Here is a 25,432-nt window from a genome sequence, read left to right on the forward strand (position 1 = left end):
AAATATGTTATTAGATTTTATTTGATCCGTCAGGCAGGTTATTCTGTCAGTGAAGAAACAGAATTGTCTCCAGGCGTTGTGTTCTTGATATGCTGGTGTTCATAAGTACATTCTTAAAAAGTATACCATAAATTTAACTAATATTTCCGCAGTTGCTTCTGTGTTATTTGCACTACTTATCTTCTCAGAGTTGTCTTCTGTGCACAGTCTCTGAACCATTACCTGTTGACTTAAGTAACTTATGCAGGACGGAGGAATGCAGATACTGAAGTGTTAGCAGATCACCTCTGAGCTCTGAAGCTGCTGGGATTTTTTCCCCTCCTCAAAGTTGAAAGTTTTCCCATAACAGTTTCCAGGAGCTGGGACAACAGTTACTCCATCAGTTAGGACAATATCTTTCTTTGTTGCTGGACCTGGAACCAATGAACACTACTGAATGGAATGTGGAAGAATAGAGAGCAGTTTCATTGCCCTTCTGATGCTGCTGCATGAAGTTGTTTTTCCTATTACCAGATACTTAATCACTCCACACGTCTATGAACAGCTCTGGTTGCTAAGGTCAAAATGAGATTACTTTGTCCTTGCAGATGCATTGCTGCCCAGTCCAAGAAGCTTGCCTATTATTTGTTCCATTAGTAGCTGCTGCTTGCCTGGTGAAAGACTAGACCTGCAGAAGTGAGGATTTATGCTACTACTTTCTTAATATTATTATTAATGCCACTGAGTCCTCCTTGTCAAGATTTCTGTATTCCTTCAGCACAAGTAAGTCCATATCCACACAGTCAGAGTGTGTGCAAAAAGGCTGAACAGCTCTGCACGCTGTTTTTCATAGAATGTGCTGTGCAGAACAGCAGTTCAAAATGTGGCTGATTTGCTTAAATGTACCAGTGACTCCTGGGATTTCCAGACATCCAGTGACTAAAGAAATGATGCATGTCTGTCTAGGTTTCTCCACTGCCAATTGCCACTACTTGGAAAGATACCGTGCTTGGAAACCTGCTGTTTAGGAGACTCGGGTCTTTCTTCCTCCTTGGAAAGGGGAGAAAACATTCCTGAGCATTGTCTAAGGCATTTAGACCTGCCTAATGACAATGATAAGTGACACAGTTAAGTACCGGTTTGTCCTGTGTTAATGGGTAAAAGTTGGTATTTAGTGCCCTTTATCATATGTATTTACTGAAATTAAATTGTATGGTCTTATTTAAATGACTTGCACAACTTCGTGGTTTCACTGAACTATTTTATTATGCAAGTGAACTATTCGATTACATGTGTCAGAGTGCAAAATACCCACAATAGCATAGCGTGTCTGACAGCTGTGGGGTTTTTTCCCTGTTCTCCCTGCCCTTTTCCTTTTAGTGTGGGATGCTTTTCAGTAGAGCTGCAGTATCAGCAGAGGGATGGTTCGCTTCAAAGATACCGTGTTGCCTGCAATCATATAGTGGTTCTGCACCAAGGTGCTCAAGAATCCAATGTTTGAACACACAGCTGTAGTTTTTTCTGGGTGTTTGAGAGAGGATGGGGCTGAAGAGGCAATGTCTTCTTGGGTTCCTGTCTAGGTCTTGATCCTTCCACAGACATGGTGCCAGTCAGCTGCTTGGCAGTGTGCTGCCTCCTTAAGAGAGTGTCTTCTGAATGTTTTTCAAAGGGCGCTTTGATTTTTCAAGTTACTCTACTGTTGTGCGTGGACTCTGAAAGGCTGCACCTGCCCCGCAGATTGATCTACTGACTTAGCATTAGAAAAGATGTTGTTTTATCGGCAACAAAAGAAACAAATGCATGACTTAAGGGCATTGCTAAAGCACAGAAGATTCCATTCTAACTACCATTGCTTTCCATAGTGTTACAATCATTTAAACTGTACTCTGAAGTTCTCTCTAGCTCTCGCCTTCATCTTCTATTCTCTAGTTGGAGTTGGTAAGGTAGCTAGACGTTACAGTCCAGTATGAAGTCATGGAACTGGTGTTCAGTCTTTCAGTGTACTAAATTCTTCAGCTTCATTGAGAGTTTTTCATTTTAATGCAGATGGCATTGCCTTTTCAACAACGTGCTTTTTCCCTTCTGGATCAAATTTGTAAGCAATTTTATGCATCCTAAGACAGGAAGAGGAAAAACTTGTGTTCTGTAGTGTTTCTGTATGCACAAGGAAACCTTAAGGGCCCTATTTGTCATTTTAAGTGTGTTAGCCTCAGACATAAAAGTAGAATTATTTAATAGTTTAGGTTGGAAAGGACCTTAAATATAATCTATTTCCAACCCCCAGAATAATAAAGTGTTATGACATTGGCCTATCAAGAAAGAAGTTACATCTTACTGTCCATGATTTTTAGAGTGTTTTGTGCATAAAAGCACATATTTTTTAATATAAGCTTTATTTCAGTATTATAGCTGTTCTCTTTTCTCCACACCCTTGTGCTCTTAAAAATGAAAAGCTGTTTTCATTTTGGTTATGGCTTCAACATTGTCCTGGGTTACTGCCAGGATTTGGTAGGATCTTATAAAGGACATGCCTTGCCTAGACAGGGTGAGCAGGACTTCACTTGTGAAAGTTGTCCTAACTGTGTCTTCTTCTTTTTGTTGCTCATGGAAATGAGTTTGGGTTCTTGGTTGTTTTCCTCCCCAACAATGCCTGAATTGGTTAGCACATTAGGTGTTGATTTAATCGTCTTGGCGCCGTGGGGAGCTCCATCTGGTCTCAGCTGAGTGCCAAACTGATCGACTCTCAGTGGAGCAGACATCGAGGTTTCTTCAGGCTGTCCGAACCAGAGTTTCATGTGGGTTAAGCTCTGTTTGCTGCTTTACTAAGAGTTTCTCTGTGGCTAAAAGCTTGCATGTATGGAGTGGTTGTAGGACATCCATTTAGAAACACTGTTAAAATCATTATGTTCATGAAGTCAAGGCTAAGGTTTGGAGATGAGAAGCAGGAGGGCTTAATAGGGCAGGAAGGAGACTGAAAGGATATTCCAGGTAGTCATCAACACGTTGAAGGGACAGAAGGTCTCTTCTTGCTGTGCCTGTCTTGTGGCTGGCAGTTTGTCTGAGGGCACCAGGGAAATTCCTCTTTGTCCTGATGGTTACGTAGCCCTTAGAGGACACAGGAATTAACCTTTACTGCAGGCCACAAGTGTCCTTGAAAGCTTTGTGGATAACTAAGTAGTCATGTTCCTGCATGCTTCCAACTTTAAGTGATTGAAGTGGAAAAGCAGATGACTACAATTTTTGGTCTTAATACTAAAATAATTAATGAAATATGTAGCAGCTAAATGCACTAAGTAGCTCACTGTATAGCTGATCCTACAGTCTTTGAGGGTTGTAGTGAAGCAAGACTAGGGAGTTTAACTTTTTTTACTAGCAGATAACCACCAAGGAGAGAGAGACAAGAAAATACATGCTGGTATGAGCTGGAATTTTGAACTCAGCCAGCATTCTGCAGGTTTTTGGTAAGGAGTAAGAAGCACCTCCTTTAAGTTCTTTAGCTTGTAAAGTGATACTTATTTTACACTTCTATGGTGTTTCAGCCAGAAGAACAAATAACTTGCTCAGCACAAAACTAAGACGATGAGCATATGTTTTCTTGAAGTGGGTAGAAAGGGATTAGAATATGATTAGGGATTTAATGTTGAGAGGGATTAAGCAACAGGTGTTTTTTAAGGTCACATCTTTGAATTGCAGACTTGCTGTTCCAAAGAATTTGATATCTGAACTTCCCCTACCTTCCTGTACTGGAAAAATTTATTGGGAAACCTTTGCTTCTTAAGGCATGGGAAGAAAACCTTGAGCATAACTCTGTGCTCCATTATGATCCCGAATGCTAGTTAGGTTTTCCAAGAACTCCTCTTACCTTCTTGCTTGTTCTTCCATCTTACATTTGAAGAATTTTTTTAAAGGACAGTGCTTTAAAAACACAGCTTAAAAGCGGCATCACTAAGTCATCTTGTCTGGTTTAGTTCTGGGGTCCTGTGACTTGGAAAGTGTCTTCAGTCATCTTTCTTTGGGAGGATACTCTGTCATATGGGAGCAGAAGAAAAGAAACAACTCTATTAAGATACTTGGTGCCTTCATAGAATCATTTAGTTTGGAAAATATCTCTAAGAACAAGTTCAGCCATTAACCTAACATTGACAGGTCCACCCATTAAACTGAAGAAGGTTGGTTAAACATTCAGTGTCTCACTGAAAAAGGAGTGCAAAGCTTTTAAATATATTTTACTAAAACTAGCTGAAGCAACTTGTTTTATTCACAATTCTGTGTTAATTGTGACATTGTTACATGTGACATTTATCCTAGAGTTTAAACATACATAATTAAATTGCTGGGAACTGCTGAAGGCCGAAGCTTTGTAGTGAGTGATTCTATTCCTCTCCTTCCTCTTTTACTTCTCTTTTCTTCAGATGTGGGCCAGGCTGTCCTGGTCTCTTAACCGTGGCTTTCTGTCATGTGGCATTACCAAATTGTTGGGAAATTGTCAAGAAATCTCATCTGCCTGTACCTTACATGTTGTCTGGCCTTGTAGCATAACTGTACTACACAATCATACATATTTGGGATTTTTAGATTTGTTTGGGGATTTTGGTGTTTTTTGAGAAGTAGTATAATATTACAAGCTGTATTCAGAACAGTTGGAGATAATCCTTTCCCGATTTGCCATTTTACTGGTCCTTATGCCATTCCCTGCAAGATTAGTTGCTGCTTTTGCATCCTGATTAACTGCTAACAGACTTTTTCTAGTCATTAAACACTCTTGCCTTCTGCATTTAGTAGTAACCCCTCTCTTGCAGTCTAGTGCCATTGCAGTAAATCTAGTTATGTTGTTTCTTCACTGACAGCAAGAGCTTATTGAACTCCTGCCCTGCAGAATCATTCAGTACCTGTTACTGCTGTTTTTATGTGCTGAACAGATTTTTATGAGGGAAAGAATGAACATTTATCAGGTTAATGCTGATTGCTTTATAAGAATAATCTGCAGCCTTTTGCCTTTAAAACCTCAGATTAATTCCAGCTCTAATATAAATGGAAGTTAAATTATAAGTCTTAAATTTAATTTAGTCATTAGGGCCTTTCGTAATCCAAGGGATAGCCTGCAGGCAGCTATAATGTGTATCCACAGTAGCTCTTAGTCCAGGAGGGTTTAGGCCTGGAAAGGGTCAGGTCTAAAATACCCTCCTGTTGAACCAGAAGATCTGTCCAATCCTGTGTTGAGTAAGAAAACCTGTGGAGCAATTTGGTTAAAACAGCAGAATGAGTGCCCCAATTAAGTTTGCTGGTGTGATAACACGATTCTAATTGAGGCTTAAGTGTGTTTATTATAGAGGTTACAGGAGTGCATCAAAGCATGGAGACTCTTGTACACAAAGGACTCTGTTAACACCTAGAAGTAACTTTCAGTGCATCTTAAACAATGCTTTTTGTTTTTTTCCTTAGATCAACGTTCGAGTTGTTACTATGGATGCAGAGCTGGAGTTTGCCATCCAACCAAACACTACAGGCAAGCAGCTCTTCGACCAGGTCAGTGAAGGGTTCCTGTGGGCTCTTGTTGTTTGATTTTGGAGTATGTTTTGGACTGTAGTGTTTTCTTAAGACTGGATTCCAAACCTATCTTTCTTCTCTCTACCTCCTAATCAAACGGCCCAAATCTGAACTAAGATCTCTAAATTCCTTCACAGTAAAAGAAAAAAGCAAAAACCCTTGCAGGTATGTTATGTTCCAGTGAAACCTGTCTTCCTAGCATGTTGGATGATGAACTGTCTAAAATATTTAGACAGCATAACTAACATGTAAAAATATACATCTTGCTTTGAAATACTGCTTAGCTCTTACATAGTTCTTAACTTTTAAGGTTGAAATGTTGCTCTTGTGCATAAAACTGTTCAGAATCAGGTCTTCAGGTGGCTGATGAGGGCGTTGGCATGACTGCATTCATTCAAATGCTGGGTTTGAGTTAGCACAGGGGTTTGAGTTTGCCAAAATACTGGAAAATCAGAAGAGTTTGTGATCTCTGTGCAACATTTACAGACAGCATGCCTCATAAGAAGCCCCTGTGCAGCAGGATGGAGCAGGGATCCCTGCCTTCAGGGATTCCCAGGGAAGTGGAGAGCTTGAGTGGCCAAGACTCCTCCTGTACTGTTATTCTTCCTGTTACTGCTTGAACAATATTCAGGTCTATTTGAAGATGGACCTGCAAAGATCAGATAAAGACAGCTAAAACAAACTGTGTGCTATTTGTGAAATTTTGTTATTATCAACTTAAGTAGCTTGCTGTTATAAAACTGAAGCAAGGCCTAGATTTTAGCAGAAAAAAATTTACCTACTGCTCTGCAACTCAAAAAAAAAGAAGAAGAAAAGAATTGCTTCTAACCATTTCTGCTGTAGACCTGAAAAACAAGAATTGGTCTATGCAGACTTCAGTCACACATTTTAACGTGTTCACAAACCATTATTTGTACTTCTTCCCTTGTACCCACTAACCTTGATAGCTAAGGGTGGTTGTACTTGAGTAGCTACTGCTACTCAGGTAGGCAGTATTGGCTAAACAATGTCCATTCCTTCTGGGGTATTGTTGGTGCAATTCTTGTTTCAGTGAGTTAACTAGAACTTGCTAGGCCTTATGGCAATTGTGCATTGAGAAGTATTTAAAAAGAAGATCCAGAAAAAAAAAAAACCACAAACAAACAACCCACAAATCAGTTAAAAATAAACAAAATTCTAAACCCCCAACAAACTAACAGGAAAAAAGCTTTTAGTGAGTTCTTGAAAGGAATGAAAGAAGGAAATCAAATACTAAGCACTGCAGAGCTTCACAGTACAAAGCTGAGTAGTCCAGCTTGTATTTAGCATTAAATCTAACTTTAATTCCTTTTGATTACTAGTGATGTGGGATAAACATCAAGTATTCATTGAACACAGAGGCCAAGGGTTCAATTCCCATATGGTTCATTCATCTTAGAGTTGAGCTTGATGATCCTTGTTGGTCCCTTCCTTCAGAATATTTTATGATTCTGTGGCTGGAGATTTGCTGAAGTGCATTTGAAACCTGTATTTTTATGTAAACAGTAACTGCAGCTTGATCTTCCAGAGGAGAGTCACCAAGTTGATTAGGGAGATGGATCACCTCTGCTATGAGGAAAGGCTGAGAATTGGGATTATTCAGCCTGGAGAAGAGAAGGCTTTGGGGTGACCTAACTGCAGCCTTCCAGTGCCTGAAAGGAGCCCTAAAAAAAGTTGGAGAGAGACTATTTACAAGGGCATATTGTGACAGGGCAAGAGGGAATGGATTCATACTGAAGGAAGCATCTTTAGATTAGATATAAGGAAGAAATTCTTTACTGTGCTGGTGGTGAGGCACTGGAACAGGCTATCCAGAGAAGCTGTGGATGACCTAACCCTGGAAGTGTTTAAGGCCTGCTTGGATGGAACTCTGAGCTATCTGGTCTAGTGTAAGGTGTCCCTGTGCATGGCAGGAGGTGGAACTAGATGCTCTTTAAGGTCCCTTCCAACCCAGGCCATTCTATGATTCTATGATTCCATTCATGCTGATCACCATGGCATCAGAGTAATTTCTTCCCCTGGCCCTTTCATGTTGATCCAAAACAGAGAAATTGTGTTTTATCTCCATCAGTATGAAAATCCAAATTACTGAAAGCCAGGTTTTAAAAAGCAATGCTTTAGGTTAGACTCTAAGTATGTCCTTATGACAAGCATTCAACATCCATATATATTAACTAATGCTTAGATCTGTTCAGAGTCAGGGTTGTCTCTCTGGCAGAAGGGAAACCACTTTCTCTGCTTTCTGCTGAGAAGTTCAAAATCCTGAGAACATGGAAAAGGCAGGATGTTTCAGATTCCAGATACTTCTATTTTAGCTTGCTGTCTGGATTCTTAGGGATTTCTGAAGAATGATTAGTGCACTATTGGGATAGACCTACACCTCGTGGAGATTTGCTCCTTTACATCCCATGGCATGTGATTGGAAATTCTTATCCATATTTCATACCTTGTTGGAGGATACTTCAGCATATCAAGGGAAGGCTGAGGTAGAACTGAGCAGCACAAAACCAGAAAAGGTGAAGACCACGCATTCTCTCCTCAGTTCTGTTGAGCAAGCCTTTCACTAGGCCCTTATCTCGGGTGGAGTTTACACTCAGATAAAGCCTGTGGAGGCAACAGGTTTTCACAGGTATGGGGAGTGGCCCAGCTGGAACTGCAGAACCACCGTGGGGGTTTTGAAGAACCAAGCTATTTTTAAAAACTACAAGGTGACTTATTGGCTTGGTTGTCAAAAACCAGAGCTAGGCTTTGCTAGATGTCTGTATCCTGCATGTAAGGTGTTCTATAGCTCCTTTTACAGGAGAGGGTAAATAAGGAAACCTGTGAATATTAAGTTCCTCTCCACCCAAGCCAGTCCTGTGCAGTTTATGCTGCAGTGAGGTCTGAGGCATCCCAAGGACCAGCCCAGTGGGCTCTGCTGCTGGCTGGAGTATCTCCCAGGTGGCCATGTGCCCTCCTGACCATGTGTAAAAGAAATTCAAATGGAGGAGGGTGTAACTGGCATTCTCTGGGAGTGAATGCATAACTGCATGGAATGGGAAGACTCAAGATTTGCGGCTTCATGCATTTGAGGAAGCAGAGGAGGTGTCTTTCATCTTGTATATAATGCCTTGTTTCTTATTTCTTCCTTGTTTTGCCGTGGAGGAAGTTTACAGAGCATTTCCCAGTACAGGCCAAAGCCTTCTTTGTTCTTTGTATTGAAACTCAAACAGTCAAATTATGAAGTTTAGCTTAATACTTTATCCTTCCTTGCTTTTAGGTTTGGGAAGAATTTGAGGGGTCATGATTTCTGAAAACTTTCTAACTCTATTTATAGGAAGTGTGCTTTTTCTCTTGTAAGAGACATTAAGAGATAATGACCTGATAACTGCTTGATTTATGTAACTTTTTATTTTAACAAAGTTGCAACATTCTTTTGTGCAACAGGAAGTACCACACTCAACATACCCCTGGTTTCCTGTTAAATTTCATAAAAATACATCCAGCTGTCAGAAAACTGGTCTCCCATGATGAAACAAGTCACTGTGAGGGAGGAGGGAAAAGGAATTTTAGTCAAGTAAAAGCTGAATTATTTACAGAGCCCAGCTCTTTTTTTAAAAGAACGTGGTGGGAGCTTGGGTTTTTTTGTTTGTTTGGATTGGTGGGTTTTATTGTCTTTGTGATAAACTCTAGTTAGTCTTAGCTAACATGACATTGTTTCTCTCAAGTCTGCTCTCCAGCCAGAGTGTCTCCAGCAATACCTTAAATGTGGAGGTGAAACAGATCCTTGGTTGAGATCTTAGACTTGCTTGAAGCACATCTAACTACACATTCCCAAGTCTGTCACACTTCCCTAACTCACTCAGTGGTTTTTAACTCTTCTTGCCTTCCACTCAGTTGAGCTCCCTGTAGTGATGCCTACATCACTTTTTGTGGGGCTACTCTGCAAATAACATAACAGAAGTGATGCAGCTGTGAACGTGGTTGATCTTTGCAGATTTTGGCTGTGTCTAGAGCTTTACAGGTACATCAGCTGGCAGCCAAGCACTTGGCTATAAGAACAAGCTCTCAAGAGCAGGTGAAGGTCAGGGACTTGTTGGCTCTGTCCTCCACTGAGGCAATGTAACATGTCCAAACAGGACTGCTTTTCTAGTAAGGGCACCACCCAGTCAATGGATGGTGTTTCTGTTCTTTCAGCTGGTTAGTATTTACAATATATGAAATGAAACTTGTCCTAATGTGGGGGCATCAATGTATTCTTGTCCTTCATAAACTCAGCCTTTTGGGGGGTTTAAAGAAATAATAACCTTGACTGAGAATACTTGCATCTTGTTTTAATTCTCAGAGCCTCACAGCAGCAGTATAAAGCACCTCTCAGTTGCTTCCTCCAGAAGGAATAGTCTCTGGTGACTGGCAGACAAGGTCACTTGAGCCATTTTATTACTGCTAACTAGTTGTAATTAGTACTAATACCATTAGAGACCATCCCACCAAAAACTTCGGTGACATAACTCATCTGCTTCACTAAGTACAATTTTAAGATGAGTCAGTAGATAAAAGCAAGCAGAAGCCCCACCTGCTGCCAGTGTGTCAGTCTAGCAGTTGGTGGCCTGTCACTCGCTGTTTGTCTCACCTGCTTTCCCCAAGATCATCATCTTCTCAAAACTGGGTGGGACAAGTATCTCAGCCTGTGCTGTCATCGTCATCTGCAATGCAGCTGTATATCCTTGTCTGCAACGTGAAATTAAGAGATGAGTAGGTTTAGGCTCTTGCCTGCACCATCACGGGTGATGTGGGACTCGAAAGGATACCTGGGCCTCAAGTGAAGTTTTTCCTGCAATAGCTTTTTCTTTTTTACCTTTCTGTTGCAGGTGGTTAAAACCATAGGTTTGCGAGAAGTGTGGTACTTTGGTCTTCAGTATGTGGACAACAAAGGATTCCAAACTTGGCTGAAGCTTGATAAAAAGGTAACAGACTTTGGGCTAATTGCTGGCCAAAGGTTAAAGCTTGTATGTTTCCTGATGTGTTATTGGCTGCACCTTCATACACCTTGTGCCTGCTGTTGATTGTGCCCTAATTTTCATAATTCCAGGATTGTTTTTAGAGATAACATTGTGATCTCCATGGGTGAGGTGTGACATGGTAGAAGCCCTTTCACTCTCTGAGTTGCAGGAAGCATTTGCCACGTGTGCAGCAGCACCTGGATACTGTGCTTTGTTGGGAGGAAGCAGCTGCACTTTCTGTGGCTGGAGGAGCACTTGGCTGGCATGGGCTTAGGCCCTGCCTGTGCAGGATCAGGTGTGTCCTAATTGGAAAAGAGGCACTTCCAAGCTGGGCAGCCAAGTGCTGATGCCTCTGGTGTGCTCCTGTTTTTGTGTTCCCAGCTCTTATGAGGGCATGGGCTGCTTTTCTTGGTGGGGCAGTCGCTGACACACCTGTTTAATGTCAGGGGGCTGTTCTCTGTCAAACACACACAGTACTGGGTGGGTTTGCCATCTGATACAGCACAGTAAATCATTCTCCAGTGACCAGTGTTTGCTGTACAAACAGGATTTAACTGGCTTAGTTGGAAAACATAATGCATCTCCCCCATGTTCTCTCGTATCAGTAAGCAGCCAGAATTAAGGAATTCCACTAAAGAGTTGCCAGTCACCTCTTATGGCAAATGCCCCAAATTCTTTTTTCTGTCTTAAAGCACTCTATTCTATTGTTTGCAGAAAAACACCTGCTCAGTTGTGGTGTCACCTCTGTCCTCAGGTTTCTGCTCAAGAAATCAGAAAGGAGAATCCCCTCCAGTTCAGATTCCGTGCCAAGTTCTTCCCAGAGGATGTGTCTGAAGAGCTGATTCAGGACATCACGCAGAAGCTGTTCTTCCTGCAGGTGAAGGAAGGGATCCTCAGTGATGAGATCTACTGTCCTCCTGAAACAGCAGTACTTCTTGGTTCCTATGCTGTGCAGGCCAAATTTGGAGATTACAACAAAGACGTGCACAAGCCTGGATACCTCAATTCAGAGCGTCTGATCCCCCAAAGGTGAAGAAATTGGCTGATGCAGTCTCTTTTTTTATTTTTTTGTTTGAATTCTATTTAAATGCAAAGAGTTTTATTTAAAAGTATCTTTGGTTTGTTTTTTTTTTTTTTTAATTGAATTGCATATAATTGGGCTTTTCCCTTATTTCACTTCTATCTGTCATATTTCAGTATATTTTTGCTTCTCCTTGTGTTGGTTAGAGAGGAAATACAGTTTTGTATTCAGATTTTATTTCTTAAAAACTGCTGCCATGCTGGTAACTGTGGCAGTATGAATGTTTCTTCTTTAAGAAGAAAAGAGCAGCATTAAGTCAAGAATATGTCGTTCTTGAAGAAGGTTGGGTTGTGTGTTCTTAATCCTAAAGTACAGTCCTAAAAAGCTTGTATGTGGAAAGCATGTCTTGTGGCTTCACAGTCCATCCTCACTCAGGATCAGTGGATGTTATCAGAACAATGCCTTCTGTTTACTCTTCCTGATGACACTGCAGCAATGTCTGATGCCAGGGATTGCACCAACTTTTGCTTTGCTGTAATCCCCTGGTGTCTACAGTATGTGTGTGATTCGTTTGCAGAGTTTTGCTTATACCTCTCATGTGTCTGGGCAGTGACCAGAAAGGCTTTGCAGAGGGTTTTTTTTGCCCATTCTGCATTGCCCTGCTTCACAGAGAACACCTTTGGGCTGAGTAGGGTTTTCCTTTTGGCTACAGTAAAGCTTGCACCAGGGTGAGAGCAAAGATCACCATCAGTGGATTCTGCAGAACCTCTAATCTTGCTGATATCTGTTTCCTTGTGTAGGGTGATGGACCAGCATAAACTCTCCAGAGAGCAGTGGGAGGAGCGGATCCAGGTGTGGCACGCTGAGCACAGTGGCATGCTCAAGTGAGTGTTTTGTGTTGGTCCTTGGGCTGATCACCCTGCTGCTTGTTTGGTTACCTTAAGTTTGCATTTCTACAACATGGTTTTGTTAGTCTGGGTTTAGACTCCTGAGTTGCCTGTGTGAGTGATACACACTGCTCCTGGTGTGTATTTTTTAGTTCAGTATTGGACCACATGGTAAAGCACAGTGGTATATTTTGTGCTGGTGCTGGGAACAGTGTGGCTTCCTGAAGATCTTGGACCTGTGCACATTTGATTAGTGACAGCTTTGAGTGGGGAAAAGAGTAAAGGTGCTGTCAAACCTTACAGTCACTAAAGGATTTGCATTGACAGATGGGGAAAGCTCAGATCCTATACCTTTCCTACTCATTGTACCCTGAGACAAGGATGAGAGCTGTGAGTGCTGAGGGAGGTGAATGTTGCTGATTTTCTGCCTGGAAGTACTAGGGATTGGTATATGGAAATATTCTCTGTGTGTGCTGGTAGACATGCTCGCGTAACTTCTAAAGTGAATCCTAATGGTGCATGTTCAGTTTTAACTTCTGAGTTTCAAGTGAGGTTTAGGAAATTTTTTTTTTCTTCTGAGCTGTTTGTGTTTTCTGAGCTAAAGCTGATGTTGGTTTCTCATTTATCTGTTTTTTTTTTCTTGTCTCAATCAGAGAGAATGCCATGCTGGAATACCTGAAGATTGCCCAAGACCTGGAGATGTATGGAATCAACTACTTTGAAATCAAGAATAAGAAAGGAACTGATCTTTGGTTGGGAGTCGATGCCTTGGGGCTCAACATCTATGAAAAGGATGATAAGTAAGTCTTTTGTTTTTGCCTCTGATCTTCCAAAGAGAGTTGGTATGGGACATTTCTCATTTACAGGAATGCTTGTGGTCCAATTCTGGATCAGTAGGTGAAGCTGGGAAATGGGCTTTCGCATCCCCTGTGCTTTCATGTCTTTCCTGAGCTGCTAACTCTACCTGCTGTTCAAAGAGAGATGTCAGTTGTACAATGCTCATAATTGTGCACAGTGCTGGGGCTGAATCCTGAACTGAGGCGTTCACCTGGCTTTTCCTTGAGTCAGGTCACCAGGTTTGCCATCAGTGGCCACAACGAGAACCTGGCTAGGTGAAGGCATCTGCAGACACCTAAGGAAACTCCTGTCCTGAAGTTAATGATGAATGTGTGTGCAGCTGCCCGGTTCTGAAAAAGGCAGATTATGGGGTGGACACAAAAGCAAAGCTGGGTGACACCCAGAGCCCAGGGAGAGGCTAACCTATATAGTTACTGTGAACAAGGAATGAAATGAGGGCTTGCTGAAGTACACACAGTTTTAATCAGCCCTTCTGGTAAAGGCAGAGCCATTATTAATTGGATAGTAGGTGGGAAATGATAGACTACATCTATAAATAAACATAATAAGAAGGTGAGAACAGCTGTGTCTAAGCCTGCTAGTCTCTTCTAATACTCTGCACTGAAGGATTGAAGGGAGTTAAAAATATCTATTTTTTAGATGGAGCATTGCTGTCTAGACTGCTTTCTTTTCCTCTCCCCTATGTTTCCCATCTTTGTTTCATGTCACTAATCTGTAACAGACTATCATTGAAATACAGAACGGATTTCACCTGTTCTACATCCTTGCCTCCAAAAAGGTTTGAATGCAACCCAAATATTAATTGGAACTCTCTGCATCTTCTGTTGATAAGGCAAAGAGAAAGGCAGTCTTTTCTGCAATGCTAATATGTGCTGTCACCCAGAAAACAAGGAGTGTCACTTGAAAGAGAAGTAGTTTCGCTCATGTAATACTTCAGTCCTGAATGACTGGTCTTGCTATGTAACCATGGTCACACAAACAGGTTTTTCGAGCTGCAGAAATCAGAGTGTAGCCATTGACTGTGGAGGCCTATCGAGAGCGTTTGCAAAACAAATACAGTGCTGGAATAAACTGCTTATTTCTGCTGTGACTCTTGCCACTATATAATTAAGTCTTTCCAACAGATGTGGGGACTAGAAATAGTAATGTGTATGGCACCTCTGGTTTGTAGGTGTAAAGTTTGGGGACTGAGGGCAAAGATGAAGAAGCAGAGATTTCATTGTTGGAGTGTAACACGAGGAAAATGAGGCTGTGCTGTAGGTGTGTGAGCCTCTAGACTGCAGTGCATGTCAATGTCCTGTTTCTGGGTATATTCAGGCTTTTTCTTCCCCTGCATTAAAGGGAAGAATCTGCAGTAGAACTTACTTAATGAGTGAATTATTTTAGTTGTCTGTCAGACTGTATTATCTAGGATTTAAGCACTTGTACTAATGTGATGGAGGCTGGAGTAATTAGTTGATCTTAGTCTAATCAAATAATTTTCTTTACAGTTCTTAATGTTACACACACACACACACACTGTTCATAATCTTGCAGTTGAGTTAGAGATTAGGGAGTGGATAGTTCTGAAGAGGGTGAATTTTATTCTTGATGTCTGAATTTAAATGAAGCAAGGTTGTTTTTTTTTTTTTTGTGCTTGGACCCAGCAAAATCTTTTGATGTAGTAGCTTTCCATCTCTTTGACAATGAGGGAAATTCCTCCCAAAATTGCTCTCTTTTTCTTTAATCAATGTGCTCCACAGAATTCTTACAGAATTTGAGTGGTCCACTGTGATGATAAACGTTTCTGTAAGTGCTAAACATGAAATACTTGTGTCTTCAAATAATTTGCAAGAATAATTGTGACAGAGACACATATGTTGGAGGGGTTAGAGAATAACTAGAAGATTGCTTGTTGTCATTATTTTTTATGTAAGACACAATTATTATAGTTCTTAATCATAAACAGCTATCTCTAGAGAATATACCGTCCCTTGCTAAGAGAAGAATAATAATGTGATATTAAATATTTAAAAAAAATATTTGGTTGGGCTAATTAAAGGACTTTATTATAGTCACATGCACAAGTCCTTGTGATGTTAGAACTTGCTGCAGAGCTGATCAGGTGTGTGAAGGTGAAGTATTGGAATAGCTCAGAAACATTTGATCTCATGACAAACTTTTTGTATGTAAGACTCTGGAGAAATTAAGGCAGAGGAAAATATCAAGTGTTTAGTGAGTCATATAGAAAAATTCCGAACAAACCAGCAGACCTGGACTCCTCACCGGCGAGGAAGAGCTGGGAGTCTGAATCCTGCCCTTTGCTTCATAGGAGAGCTTTCCACTGGTGGGAGCCACGTGGCACAGAGCTCATGGCATGAGCAGCGAGTGAAGTTCCGCTGGGTGACTCATGGGATGGGCTCAAAGAGCAGCTTGTATGGAAGGAGAGAACAGGGCCTTTGTTACCAACCTTGCCTGTCGTCTAGGGGAGGAGATTTCTGAAGGGAGGGTGTCAAAGGATGGAGCCAGGCTCCTCTCAGTGCTGCTGAGCAATGGGGCAAGGAGAGGCTCTGGTGCACAGGGAGTTCCACCTGAATGTGAGGAAGAACTTCTGTGTTGTGCACAAGAAGTTCTTCCTCGCATTCTGCTCGTGTACAGGTGACCATGCACTGGAACAGATTGCCCAGAGAGGCTGTAGAGTCTCCCTGCCTGGAGGTATTCAGGATGCATTCCTGTGCCATGTGCTCTGGGATGACCTGCTAGAGCAGGGAGGTTGGGCCAGATAATCCACTGTGGTCCCTTCCAACATGACCCATTCTGTGAAATAAAAGAAAATAAATCTTCTCCTACCAATGGTGCCTGCCCAGCACTTCAGAGAAGGCAGCATGGAGGTGAACTGGGCTAGCTGTACCACAGCAGGGTGGGTTTGCCTGTGGGTGCTGTGATGTGTGGGGAGCAGCTCAGTTACTTTGGCTCATGCCTCCCATGATGTGTGAGAGGTCTGTGCAGGGAAGCACTGCACATAAATTCTGCATGCTGTGGATTTTGGGACCAGAGTTAAAAGAAATAAGCTTAGAAGCAGCTGATCATGTGGCTTCAGCAGAGTCCATTCCTATTTACATAGCCAAAGGTCAGTAGGGTGGTGAGAATGAGAAGAGACTCACTAAGAGAGGTTACTGTGCTTCTTTTCCTACTCCCTGTGGTATTCTGGTTCAATTACTGTCTTCTCTCTTTTGGGAAAGCTTTGTGAAGCATTGCATTCCACCAAGTCTGTGTGTTGGAAGCAATATGGGGGAAAAATGTTTATTGCATCATCCCTTAAAACAAGTTTTTCTTCTTTCCAGACTAACCCCAAAGATTGGGTTCCCCTGGAGCGAAATCAGAAACATCTCTTTCAATGACAAGAAGTTTGTTATAAAGCCCATTGACAAGAAGGCACCAGTAAGTATATCCAGAAGGGACTCCTGGATACTGCATATGAAAAACTGATAGTGTTTCATCTCAAAATAAAGTAGTCTTGGGAGAGGAGGAAGCCACAGATATTCTAGATGCAAAATAAGCATTTGTATTTAGAGTGTATTCAGAGCTGCTGTTTTTTCTATGCAGCATAAATGAAGGGCTGATAGTGATAGCTAATGTGGAAAAAGATAAGGATTTTACAACTGCAGAGTCCTTTTTTGTAGCAAACTGGGTAACTTCATGCTCAAATTTGAGATTCTTTGCTAGTTTGCTAGTTCTGTGAGGCCTCTCTGCATATCTTTCAGTGCGTGCAAGCTGATAGGTAAATTTTATTTTTGTTTTTTCGTTTAAAAATATCCATACATTAAAAAAATTACAGAAGTAGTTCAAATGCTACTGCAAAACCACATGGGTATATATGGCTTCCCATCCATCACTGCCCACTTCCACAATTCTGACAAAGTAAAATGTGGTGTTCATTGGCTTTCTTGAACACCAAGGTAAATTTCAGGGATATGACTTTGGTGGAGAGCTGAAATGTAGCTACCTGTGAATGTTGCTTTTCAATACTTAAAAGTATGTTTTCAGAGTTATTTTAGTGAGGAGTTAGAAACTTACTTTGACCTGTTGAGAACATAAGGTGGAATAACTGGTATGGCTGGATGTCATTGTGTCAGTCTTGTGAAATTATTGGAGTAGTTGAGAAAGATCTCCTCTGCTCTTCCCCCACCCCAGTACTTGGCCTTGGTGGATAAGTGCAGCCCAGAGAAATAATAAGCAGCCTGGCTTTGGCAAAGGATGATGGCTTATAAATATCTCTAACAGCAAAAGATCCTCCCAGTAATTTAAAGGATGCTAATGCACTGTGTGCTGCAGGGATTTCTTCCATCCTCCAGATAAGAACCTGGGGGAGAGGAGCTATTTTCTGTAATGCTGTTAGTGAAAACAACAGAACTCCCCAGAGATAGAAAGCTGGACTGTCAGGCATGCTTTTCTCAATAGAAGAGCCTCTTGCATGTGTTGTACATAATTACAAAACACAGATCTCAGCTTGCCACCCACTCCCCAAAGAGTAAATCTGAGTTTGAGATAGAAGGCTTGCAAAAGGCTGGTACAGAAAGGTGTTAGCACTGAAAACCTCAGTTATGTTTCCTCTTTCCCTGTCAATTATTATTTTCCCTCTGGCTGAAGGTATGTTTAAAGCTATGCCTAAAATAAGAATTTACCTGGGCACTAATTTTGAGTATTCAGGAAGTTGTCTGGGTTTTTTTGTGTGCTTGTATCTCCTTTTAGAAAGTCAGGCATCATAACTACAGCAAAATACTCAGTCCACTCAAGTTGTAGGTTGGGAAGGTCTCTCTTAATTTGGAAGATTCTGTATGCCTGTGTTTAAATTTACAGTAATGTAAAGGGCAGAGTCCTGTGGCACCTTGCCCAGGATAAGCTTTTTAATTTCTGGGCTTTGTCTGCCCATATACTCCAAGATCTTCAGCACATTATCTTTAAAATACCAAAGTGCAGTTCTCCCATTGTGTGAGATCTGGGGTAGGCTGGGGATGAGGAAAGAAAGGAATTTTTTTATATTTATATTTGAATGTTGTGTCCCTTGATTATGGCCTTAAATGACAAATGCAAGCGCCATCCATACCCTCAGTATTTACTTCCATGGAAGTGAGCTTTGCCTCAGCATAGGACCTGTTCATTGCAATGGGCACAAACTTTGTTTTTACAATTACTTCTCAGAAGTAGGAGGGTGGATGAGCAGTTTGCAGTCACAATTATCAGGATCAGACCTGTGAGCCTCGGAATGGCTCCAGCAGGATTTAGTGGGAGAGCACAGCACAGTGCCCTGGCTGCCTCTTCTGCAGCCAGTGTGCATTAGGGAAATGCATTGGAGAAAATCAGTCTTTGCCAGCATGTTCATCTTAATGCCACTTAGGGAGCTTTTAATTGCTTAGTGTGACTTCTGGATTTCCCAAAGATAGCCACAGTTGTGCTTCTGAGCTCAGGCAATTAAAAACATGGTCACTGCTTCCATACCTGGTTCCATCTTTTGCTAACAGTGAGGCAATCCATAGGAGAATAATTCCAAGGAATGGGCACTGGTTTATGGTGGTCATGTGGCAGCTTGCCCACTATCCATGTAGTACACAGAAAAAGTACAAGGATGTTTATCCACTGTGTAAGTTTACACTGTGTTGTAGATGTGTGTGGTTGTGGACTCAGAAATATTATCAGGAAGGTAGTGAACTTGGGCCCTCTGTATCCCTTCCTTAGTTGGTTTTCTTCTAGAAGAGCTAGTCTAATTTATAATTTCTGTAAAAGTCTGACTACAGGACAGGTAATAAGAAATTTGGGAGTGTCCTTTTTACTGAACCAGAAATTTTAGAATATCATTTGTTTTGTCACTGCTTGCAACCTGATATTTCAAATAACCCATGTGGCTGGTGGTTAAAAAATTACTTTTTATTTTACACTCTTCTAACAGCCTAGGTCAGCTTAACTAGGAAATGCCATGGAATGGACAAGAATTATATTGAAAGAAGTAATAAGATATTAATTATTCTTATTAATCTAAGATAATAAGAAATTATCTGAAAAAACACACAGGGCCTTGAATGTTGATTCAGATAGATTGAGAAATTTATAAATTTGTAGTTTATGCTTTGTCTTTCAGTCACAAAACTGCAAACTGAAAAACTACTCAACACTAGAGGCCTGTGTGTTGCCCAGATGTTTACCTGCCAACCCAGAACCTTCTGCAACATCTAATAATCTCTATTTAAATGAGGCTTCATCTATCTGGGATTTTCTCTAAAAGATGCTTTATCTAGAAGAGTAACTTGCACATTCTATGTAGACTTTAAATGGAGAATATAAATCACAATAGTTTTGGCTTCAGATGATATTTGCAGTCTCTGCTGCTGTGTTTAAATGGTCTTGCATTTATGTCTGGATTCGAATTAAATTAGTGACAAGATGTTCTGTCTGCAGTTAGCTGGGAGGAGAAAGAGTGTTTGGAAAAACTGACTGTGGAGTCTCTCTCTCCTAGGACTTTGTGTTTTATGCCCCTCGCCTGAGAATTAACAAGAGGATCCTGCAGCTCTGCATGGGCAACCACGAGCTGTACATGCGGCGCAGGAAGCCCGACACCATCGAGGTGCAGCAGATGAAGGCCCAGGCCCGGGAGGAGAAGCACCAGAAACAGCTGGAAAGGTGGGCTTGGATGCAGGCAGCTGGTGTGGCATGGCAGAAGTAAATGACACCCAGGTGCCAGGGTTCAGCAAGCAGCTGCATCCATGGGCGAGGCCCTGAGCCATCCCAGGCTCAGGGGGAGCTCGTGTGGCCCTGGAGCTCTGGACTATGGGCAGGGACTTTTGGGGTGTCCTGCAGTGGGACTCTTTTACCCTACCCTGCCCTTCCAGCTGTCCTGGCTGCAGCCTCAGGAGCTGCAAGAAAATGTGCAAGTAAAGGCACAGCAGGCTCTGGTGTGGTGGTGTGCTCCTAGAGAAGGGTTTTCCTGACTCTGGAATGTTGGCATCTGATTTATGGGCTGAGCCACAGGATGCTTGGGAGTAGGGAGTAGCCTTCACAGGGAGCACATATGGGTACTCTGTAAAGACAGAAGGAACTGGGAGATCTCTTACAGGCAAGGAAAAAGGAATAGCAATTCTACCACTGGCTGCAGTTGCTTATGATTCAAGAAATCATGCTGCTTTTTTCCTGAACTTGTGGATTGTTTGTCTCTGTTCTTTCAGTCCTGTTGTTTTCACACCTCCTTAACTTTCCATATGGCAGAAGTAACAAAGTTACACCTCTTCTGCCTTGCAATGCCAGTCTTTTTCCTCTCTGGGTCTAGCAGCTACTTGGTATTCTAAATTTCTGTGGCAACGAACAAAAATACAAATGCTATTATGAAATGGGGTATCTTAAACAGAGCAAAAATTCTAAAGAGTTGAAGGAACAGCCTATTTCTGTCTTCTGGCTCCTGTTTTGTGGCAGCCACTTTCCCATTGAGCTGCCTGGAGAGGTTCCCAGCCAGCTTTCTTGTCTGGCAGTAGCTTGGGTCTGAAAGTGAGCTTCCAGCATGAAATGTGTTTTTAACAGGAAACAACTAGAAGATGAAAAGAAGAGGAGAGAGACAATTGAGAGGGAGAAAGAACAAATGCTGAGGGAGAAGGAGGAGCTGCTGGTGAGGCTACAAGAGTATGAAGTGAAGACTCAGAAAGCAGAGAAAGGTAAAGTATGTCCTGGCTGACCACGTACTGTGCTCCACAGAGGGGGTGTATGGGTTGTTGCCCATGCCTTGCCTAAATCTGGTGACACTGGGATGGCTTGGCAAGACTTACTAATGTCAGTCTGCCAATACAGCTAAATGTACTAATGTGCATCCAAAGGATGAAAGTAGCATAAAATCTGCAGGTTTTATTTGGAAACGAAAGGGCAGGAACTCTGTTTTCCCCTGTTGCCAGGAGGATTTAAGTAGCACAGCCTCTTCCAGCAGTGAGCAAGAGTTCAGCCCTCAAGTACTTTTTACTCACTCCTAACAGAAAAGTACTTTGGGAACAAATCTTTCCAGTGAAATGGAAGCTTCTGTTTCAATGCACAGAAGAACACAACATCTGATCCACGCAGCAAACTGTCAATTAACAGCAGCAGAGTCATGTCAGTGTTACAGACTTCAGTGCAAACATCTCACAGAAGGTTTAATTGCAATGTGCATCTGACTACTTCTGAATCCAGTTACTTGGTGTATTATGCAAATTATTACTTTGAGGAGCACAGTGAAGGGAGTATTGCAAGCTGGAATAAAGTCCTGACTTCTGCAGTTACCTAAGAGACTGAAGTTCCATAGCTTTGAGCAGACTTTTGGACTAACCACATTGATCTGTCTCTTTGCAGAGCTGTCAGATCAGATCCAAAGAGCCATTCAGCTGGAAGAGGAGAGGAAACGGGCCCAGGAGGAGGCAGAACGCCTGGAAGCTGAACGTTTGGCAGCCCTGCAGGCCAAGGAAGAGCTGGAGAGACAAAATATGGACCAGATAAAGAGCCAGGAACAGCTGGTAAGACTCAGCTACTTTGAGAACAAGATGCAGAGGCATATTACTGTGCCCTTGAGTAAGGCAAAGCCATCATGTCCAGGGAAAAACAGTGCAGTGATGTAGTGGGCTGTCATTGTGGCACTGATTTCTATCATAAGCAATCTAATTTTTACTTCTTAGTTTCTTATTCAGTCTCTACGAGAGTTAACAGTATTTTTTATTGTGTTTGGTTTTTTGGTTGGGTTGGTGTTTTTTCTAAGAGTCCCTGTAATTCTGATTTTATTATTCAACAGGCTACAGAGCTTGCAGAGTATACAGCCAAGATAGCACTTCTTGAAGAGGCAAGGAAGCGTAAAGAGAGTGAGGTTGAAGAGTGGCAAATCAGAGTGAGTATCTGCTTTACCAGCTGCTCTAAAATTCTGTGGTTCTTAGCCTGGTGTGACTTCTCAAACGTGTGGAAGCAAACATCTGTTCAGCAGTGAAAAAGATCAAACTTGTCATGAATGTGCAATACATCTGCAAAAACACCTTTCTTCCAACAACCCTTCAGTCAAAAGTCAGAATGAAAACCTGTATAAAACCTAAAAATGCGATAATTGTCTTGGAGCCTTGGAGAGAGAGGGGCACATGAATAAATGATGCATGTAATCCATGATAAAATGTCTGAAAACATTACATCAGTCAAGAGAAGATGCTGCAAAAGCAGCCACACTGCAGGTGTCTGTTTTGAGGGGCACGTGCTGTTGGTGGCTTCCTGGTCCCTGGATCAGGAGAGTTTAATCAACTGCTGCAGTGAAACCACACAAGGCTTGGAGTGCTGGTGCTCCCAGTGCAATATAAGACATGTGGGAGGGCAGAACCACTGCAGCAGCAGGGAAGGTGACTGCCTGCTGTGTAATTGCACTAAAAACACCAAATGAGATTCCCAAATTCTTGCTCTGTGGAACCGGTGTGTCTCCAGCCTGCAGCTCTTCTAATGGAGAACCGAATGATGATAACTGTAGCTTCCCATAGAACTTTTTCCTGGGTTGTTTTATTGGAAGAATATTGTTTGCTTAGACCCCTTGCACATGTGTTTGTTCACACCCCCTTGCTCAGTGGCTGATGATGATAGCATCCCTAGCAAAAACAAAAGTTCTCTAATAACAGAGAACCATCAGCTGCAGACATTTCTTTCTCTCTTGCTTTTCACAGTAGATGGAACAAACTAGGAAGATAAGCATTTAAGTTTTCATTAAGCTGATTTAAAGCAAGAAAAGCATTTAAAATACGTTCCACTCTTTTCCCAAAGGCCAGGGAAGCCCAGGAGGATCTGGTGAAGACCAAGGAGGAGTTACACCTGGTGATGACTGCTCCACCTCCACCCCCACCCCCAGTGTACGAGCCGGTGAATTACCACGTCCACGACAACCTGCACGATGAGGGCTCCGAGTACTCTGCCTACAGCGCCGAGTTCTCCAGCGAGGGCATCAGGAACGACCGCAACGAGGAGAAGCGCATCACCGAGGCCGAGAAGAACGCGCGCGTGCAGAGCCAGCTGAGGGTAAGGCACTGCTCGGAGGAGGCAGAGGGATTGAAACAGTCCTGGAGAGCAGGAACCAAGCACCACTTGGTTAAACACACAGAGCACGACAGTTTCTCTTTGTTTACAGTTCCTGTAGGAAGTTTGAAGTAAAGGCAAGGTATATAAAAATGACTCTCATTGCTCAAGCTTTGAGATTGCTTAAATCATCCATAATGGTTTTGGAAAGGCCAGGTCTTATCCATATCACTTCTCTGTCCAAGCATTCACAACTCTCAGCTCTCCCAGAGAACAGGACTGACAGGAGCTGAGAGCTTCTCACAATAACCTGCATTTATTGTTCTGTGTACTGCAGGCGCTGACAGATGAGCTGGCCCAGGCTCGGCACGAGGACAAGAGGACCCAGAACGACATCATCCACTCGGAGAACATGCGCCAGGGACGGGACAAGTACAAGACGCTGCGGCAGATCCGGCAGGGCAACACCAAGCAGAGAATCGACGAGTTTGAGGCAATGTAAAAATGCTCGTACGAAGAAGACAGGACTGTGGGAAAGGCAGATCTTAACGCTGTGTTCTTGTTTTGGGGTTTTTGTTGTATTGGTTTTTTGGTTTGTTTTTTTTTTTTCTCTGAGGAGGGGTCACTGTATGACACTTAACCAATGTTCTCTGAACCCAGAGGTGTTTGAATCTCCCCTTTATTCTGAACCTTCTGTGAAATTTGGTATAGTTTAAAACTTATTGTACCACAGATCCTGGTAACTTGCTCATGCCTTTACTTAGTGCCAAAAGGCCTTATGTCACATCTCTCTTTAAGCAAGACAAATTTTAACAGGCCATGCTTCTTTTTAAAGATGTGTGTCCTGTGCAGGTGCTGGATTCAGCCTGGTCTAAAAGATAAGCATCTGTGGGTGAATTTTGTGCCATATGTCTTTGTATTATTAGCTACAGTGTAAAGTGTAACAGACGAGAAGACAGGCTGTGGAACTCAGGATTTTCAAGCACCTGTATGTGTGTTGTACATCCACGCACAGGTGCTTGTAGATCCTGGTTTTTCCTTGGTCTTGATGCCCACGCTCCCCCTTCCCTGCCCCCCCACACAAAAGAACTGACAACACCTCAGAACTTCTTTGTGTAGAAATTAGATATTTTGTAGTTGCTGTTCTCAGCTGGAGAAATGGTGCAGTGATGGCTCAAAGTGGCATAGGGACACTGATACCCTCTTCATGTAACAAGTAGCAAATTATTCTGGAATCTACAACACCACTGTGTTTGCATTCCAGCTTCATTACTGATCAGTTGTAGTGTAGTATTTATAAATATATATATATAAAACATGCAATATGTGAATTGCAGTACTAGTTAAAGGGAAATAGTTTTGCTCTGTATATTTTGTTACTTTTCAGATTTAATAAGACTTGCATCTGTAAAAATGCCTAAGCAAGACTGTAGTCTGATACAGTGCAGCTGATTATTTACTATAAAGCATTATTTGTAAAGATCATTTTTTTTACTTAATGAAAACTGTTATATGTACACATGATCCAATATATACAATTTTACTGCACCTATTTTTCTAACAAATTTTCTAATTTTTTTAAATGTTTGATTTAAAGTTTCAGACTCCAAAGATGAAGGGACTGCTTGTTTATATCACAGTTGTATTCTCTCTAGTAGAGAGCATTTCTGTGACCATCCTTCCCCCACTCTCCCCTTTTTTCCTTGAAAATCTGTTAGAAAGTGAGATACAGTATGTTGTCACCTCTTCATTTACAATATCTATGCTGCGTTATACTTGAGTTGAATCTTGTGTGGGGTTTTTTTATTTGCAGCAGCAACCATCTAAATAAAAGATCTGCAAAGTAACAAAGGTGATGGAGTGGAGTGTTTCTTGTGTGGGGTGTATTTTGATTAAGTTGTGCTTCTGCTTTTAGTTCCTGAGCTTAGCTTTTGAATCCCTGTGGTTTTAAATCTCAAATCCTTAAAAGCCACATTGATTGAGAAAGGGAGGGGGAATACTTAGAGAAAGGACTAAAAGTATAACACAGCAACACAAGTTGCAGTTGTACACAAGAAGTTCCTGCTGCCTGTAAAGCTACACCCAAGGCAAGGCAAACTGACACAGGAGTTGGGCCCTAA

The 25,432-nt window shown here is 41.9% G+C and overlaps 1 protein-coding gene across 1 annotated transcript in view; it reads left to right on the forward strand.

Annotated features, from left to right (window-relative positions):
• Positions 1 to 25,146, forward strand: part of EZR (ezrin) — a 37,335-nt gene extending 12,189 nt beyond the window's left edge. The window contains exons 2-13 of the mRNA XM_058020114.1: positions 5,422 to 5,505; positions 10,395 to 10,490; positions 11,281 to 11,555; positions 12,348 to 12,431; positions 13,088 to 13,234; positions 16,616 to 16,712; positions 19,783 to 19,946; positions 20,838 to 20,968; positions 21,633 to 21,793; positions 22,066 to 22,158; positions 23,064 to 23,315; positions 23,650 to 25,146. Coding sequence (XP_057876097.1) covers positions 5,422 to 5,505; positions 10,395 to 10,490; positions 11,281 to 11,555; positions 12,348 to 12,431; positions 13,088 to 13,234; positions 16,616 to 16,712; positions 19,783 to 19,946; positions 20,838 to 20,968; positions 21,633 to 21,793; positions 22,066 to 22,158; positions 23,064 to 23,315; positions 23,650 to 23,814 — 1,749 coding nt within the window. The 3' untranslated portion in view covers positions 23,815 to 25,146. The remainder of the gene's footprint in view (positions 1 to 5,421; positions 5,506 to 10,394; positions 10,491 to 11,280; positions 11,556 to 12,347; positions 12,432 to 13,087; positions 13,235 to 16,615; positions 16,713 to 19,782; positions 19,947 to 20,837; positions 20,969 to 21,632; positions 21,794 to 22,065; positions 22,159 to 23,063; positions 23,316 to 23,649) is intronic.
• Positions 25,147 to 25,432: the final 286 nt, after the last annotated feature.

Source organism: Melospiza georgiana, chromosome 3 (assembly GCF_028018845.1).
Source record: "Melospiza georgiana isolate bMelGeo1 chromosome 3, bMelGeo1.pri, whole genome shotgun sequence".
Lineage (NCBI taxonomy): Eukaryota > Metazoa > Chordata > Aves > Passeriformes > Passerellidae > Melospiza > Melospiza georgiana.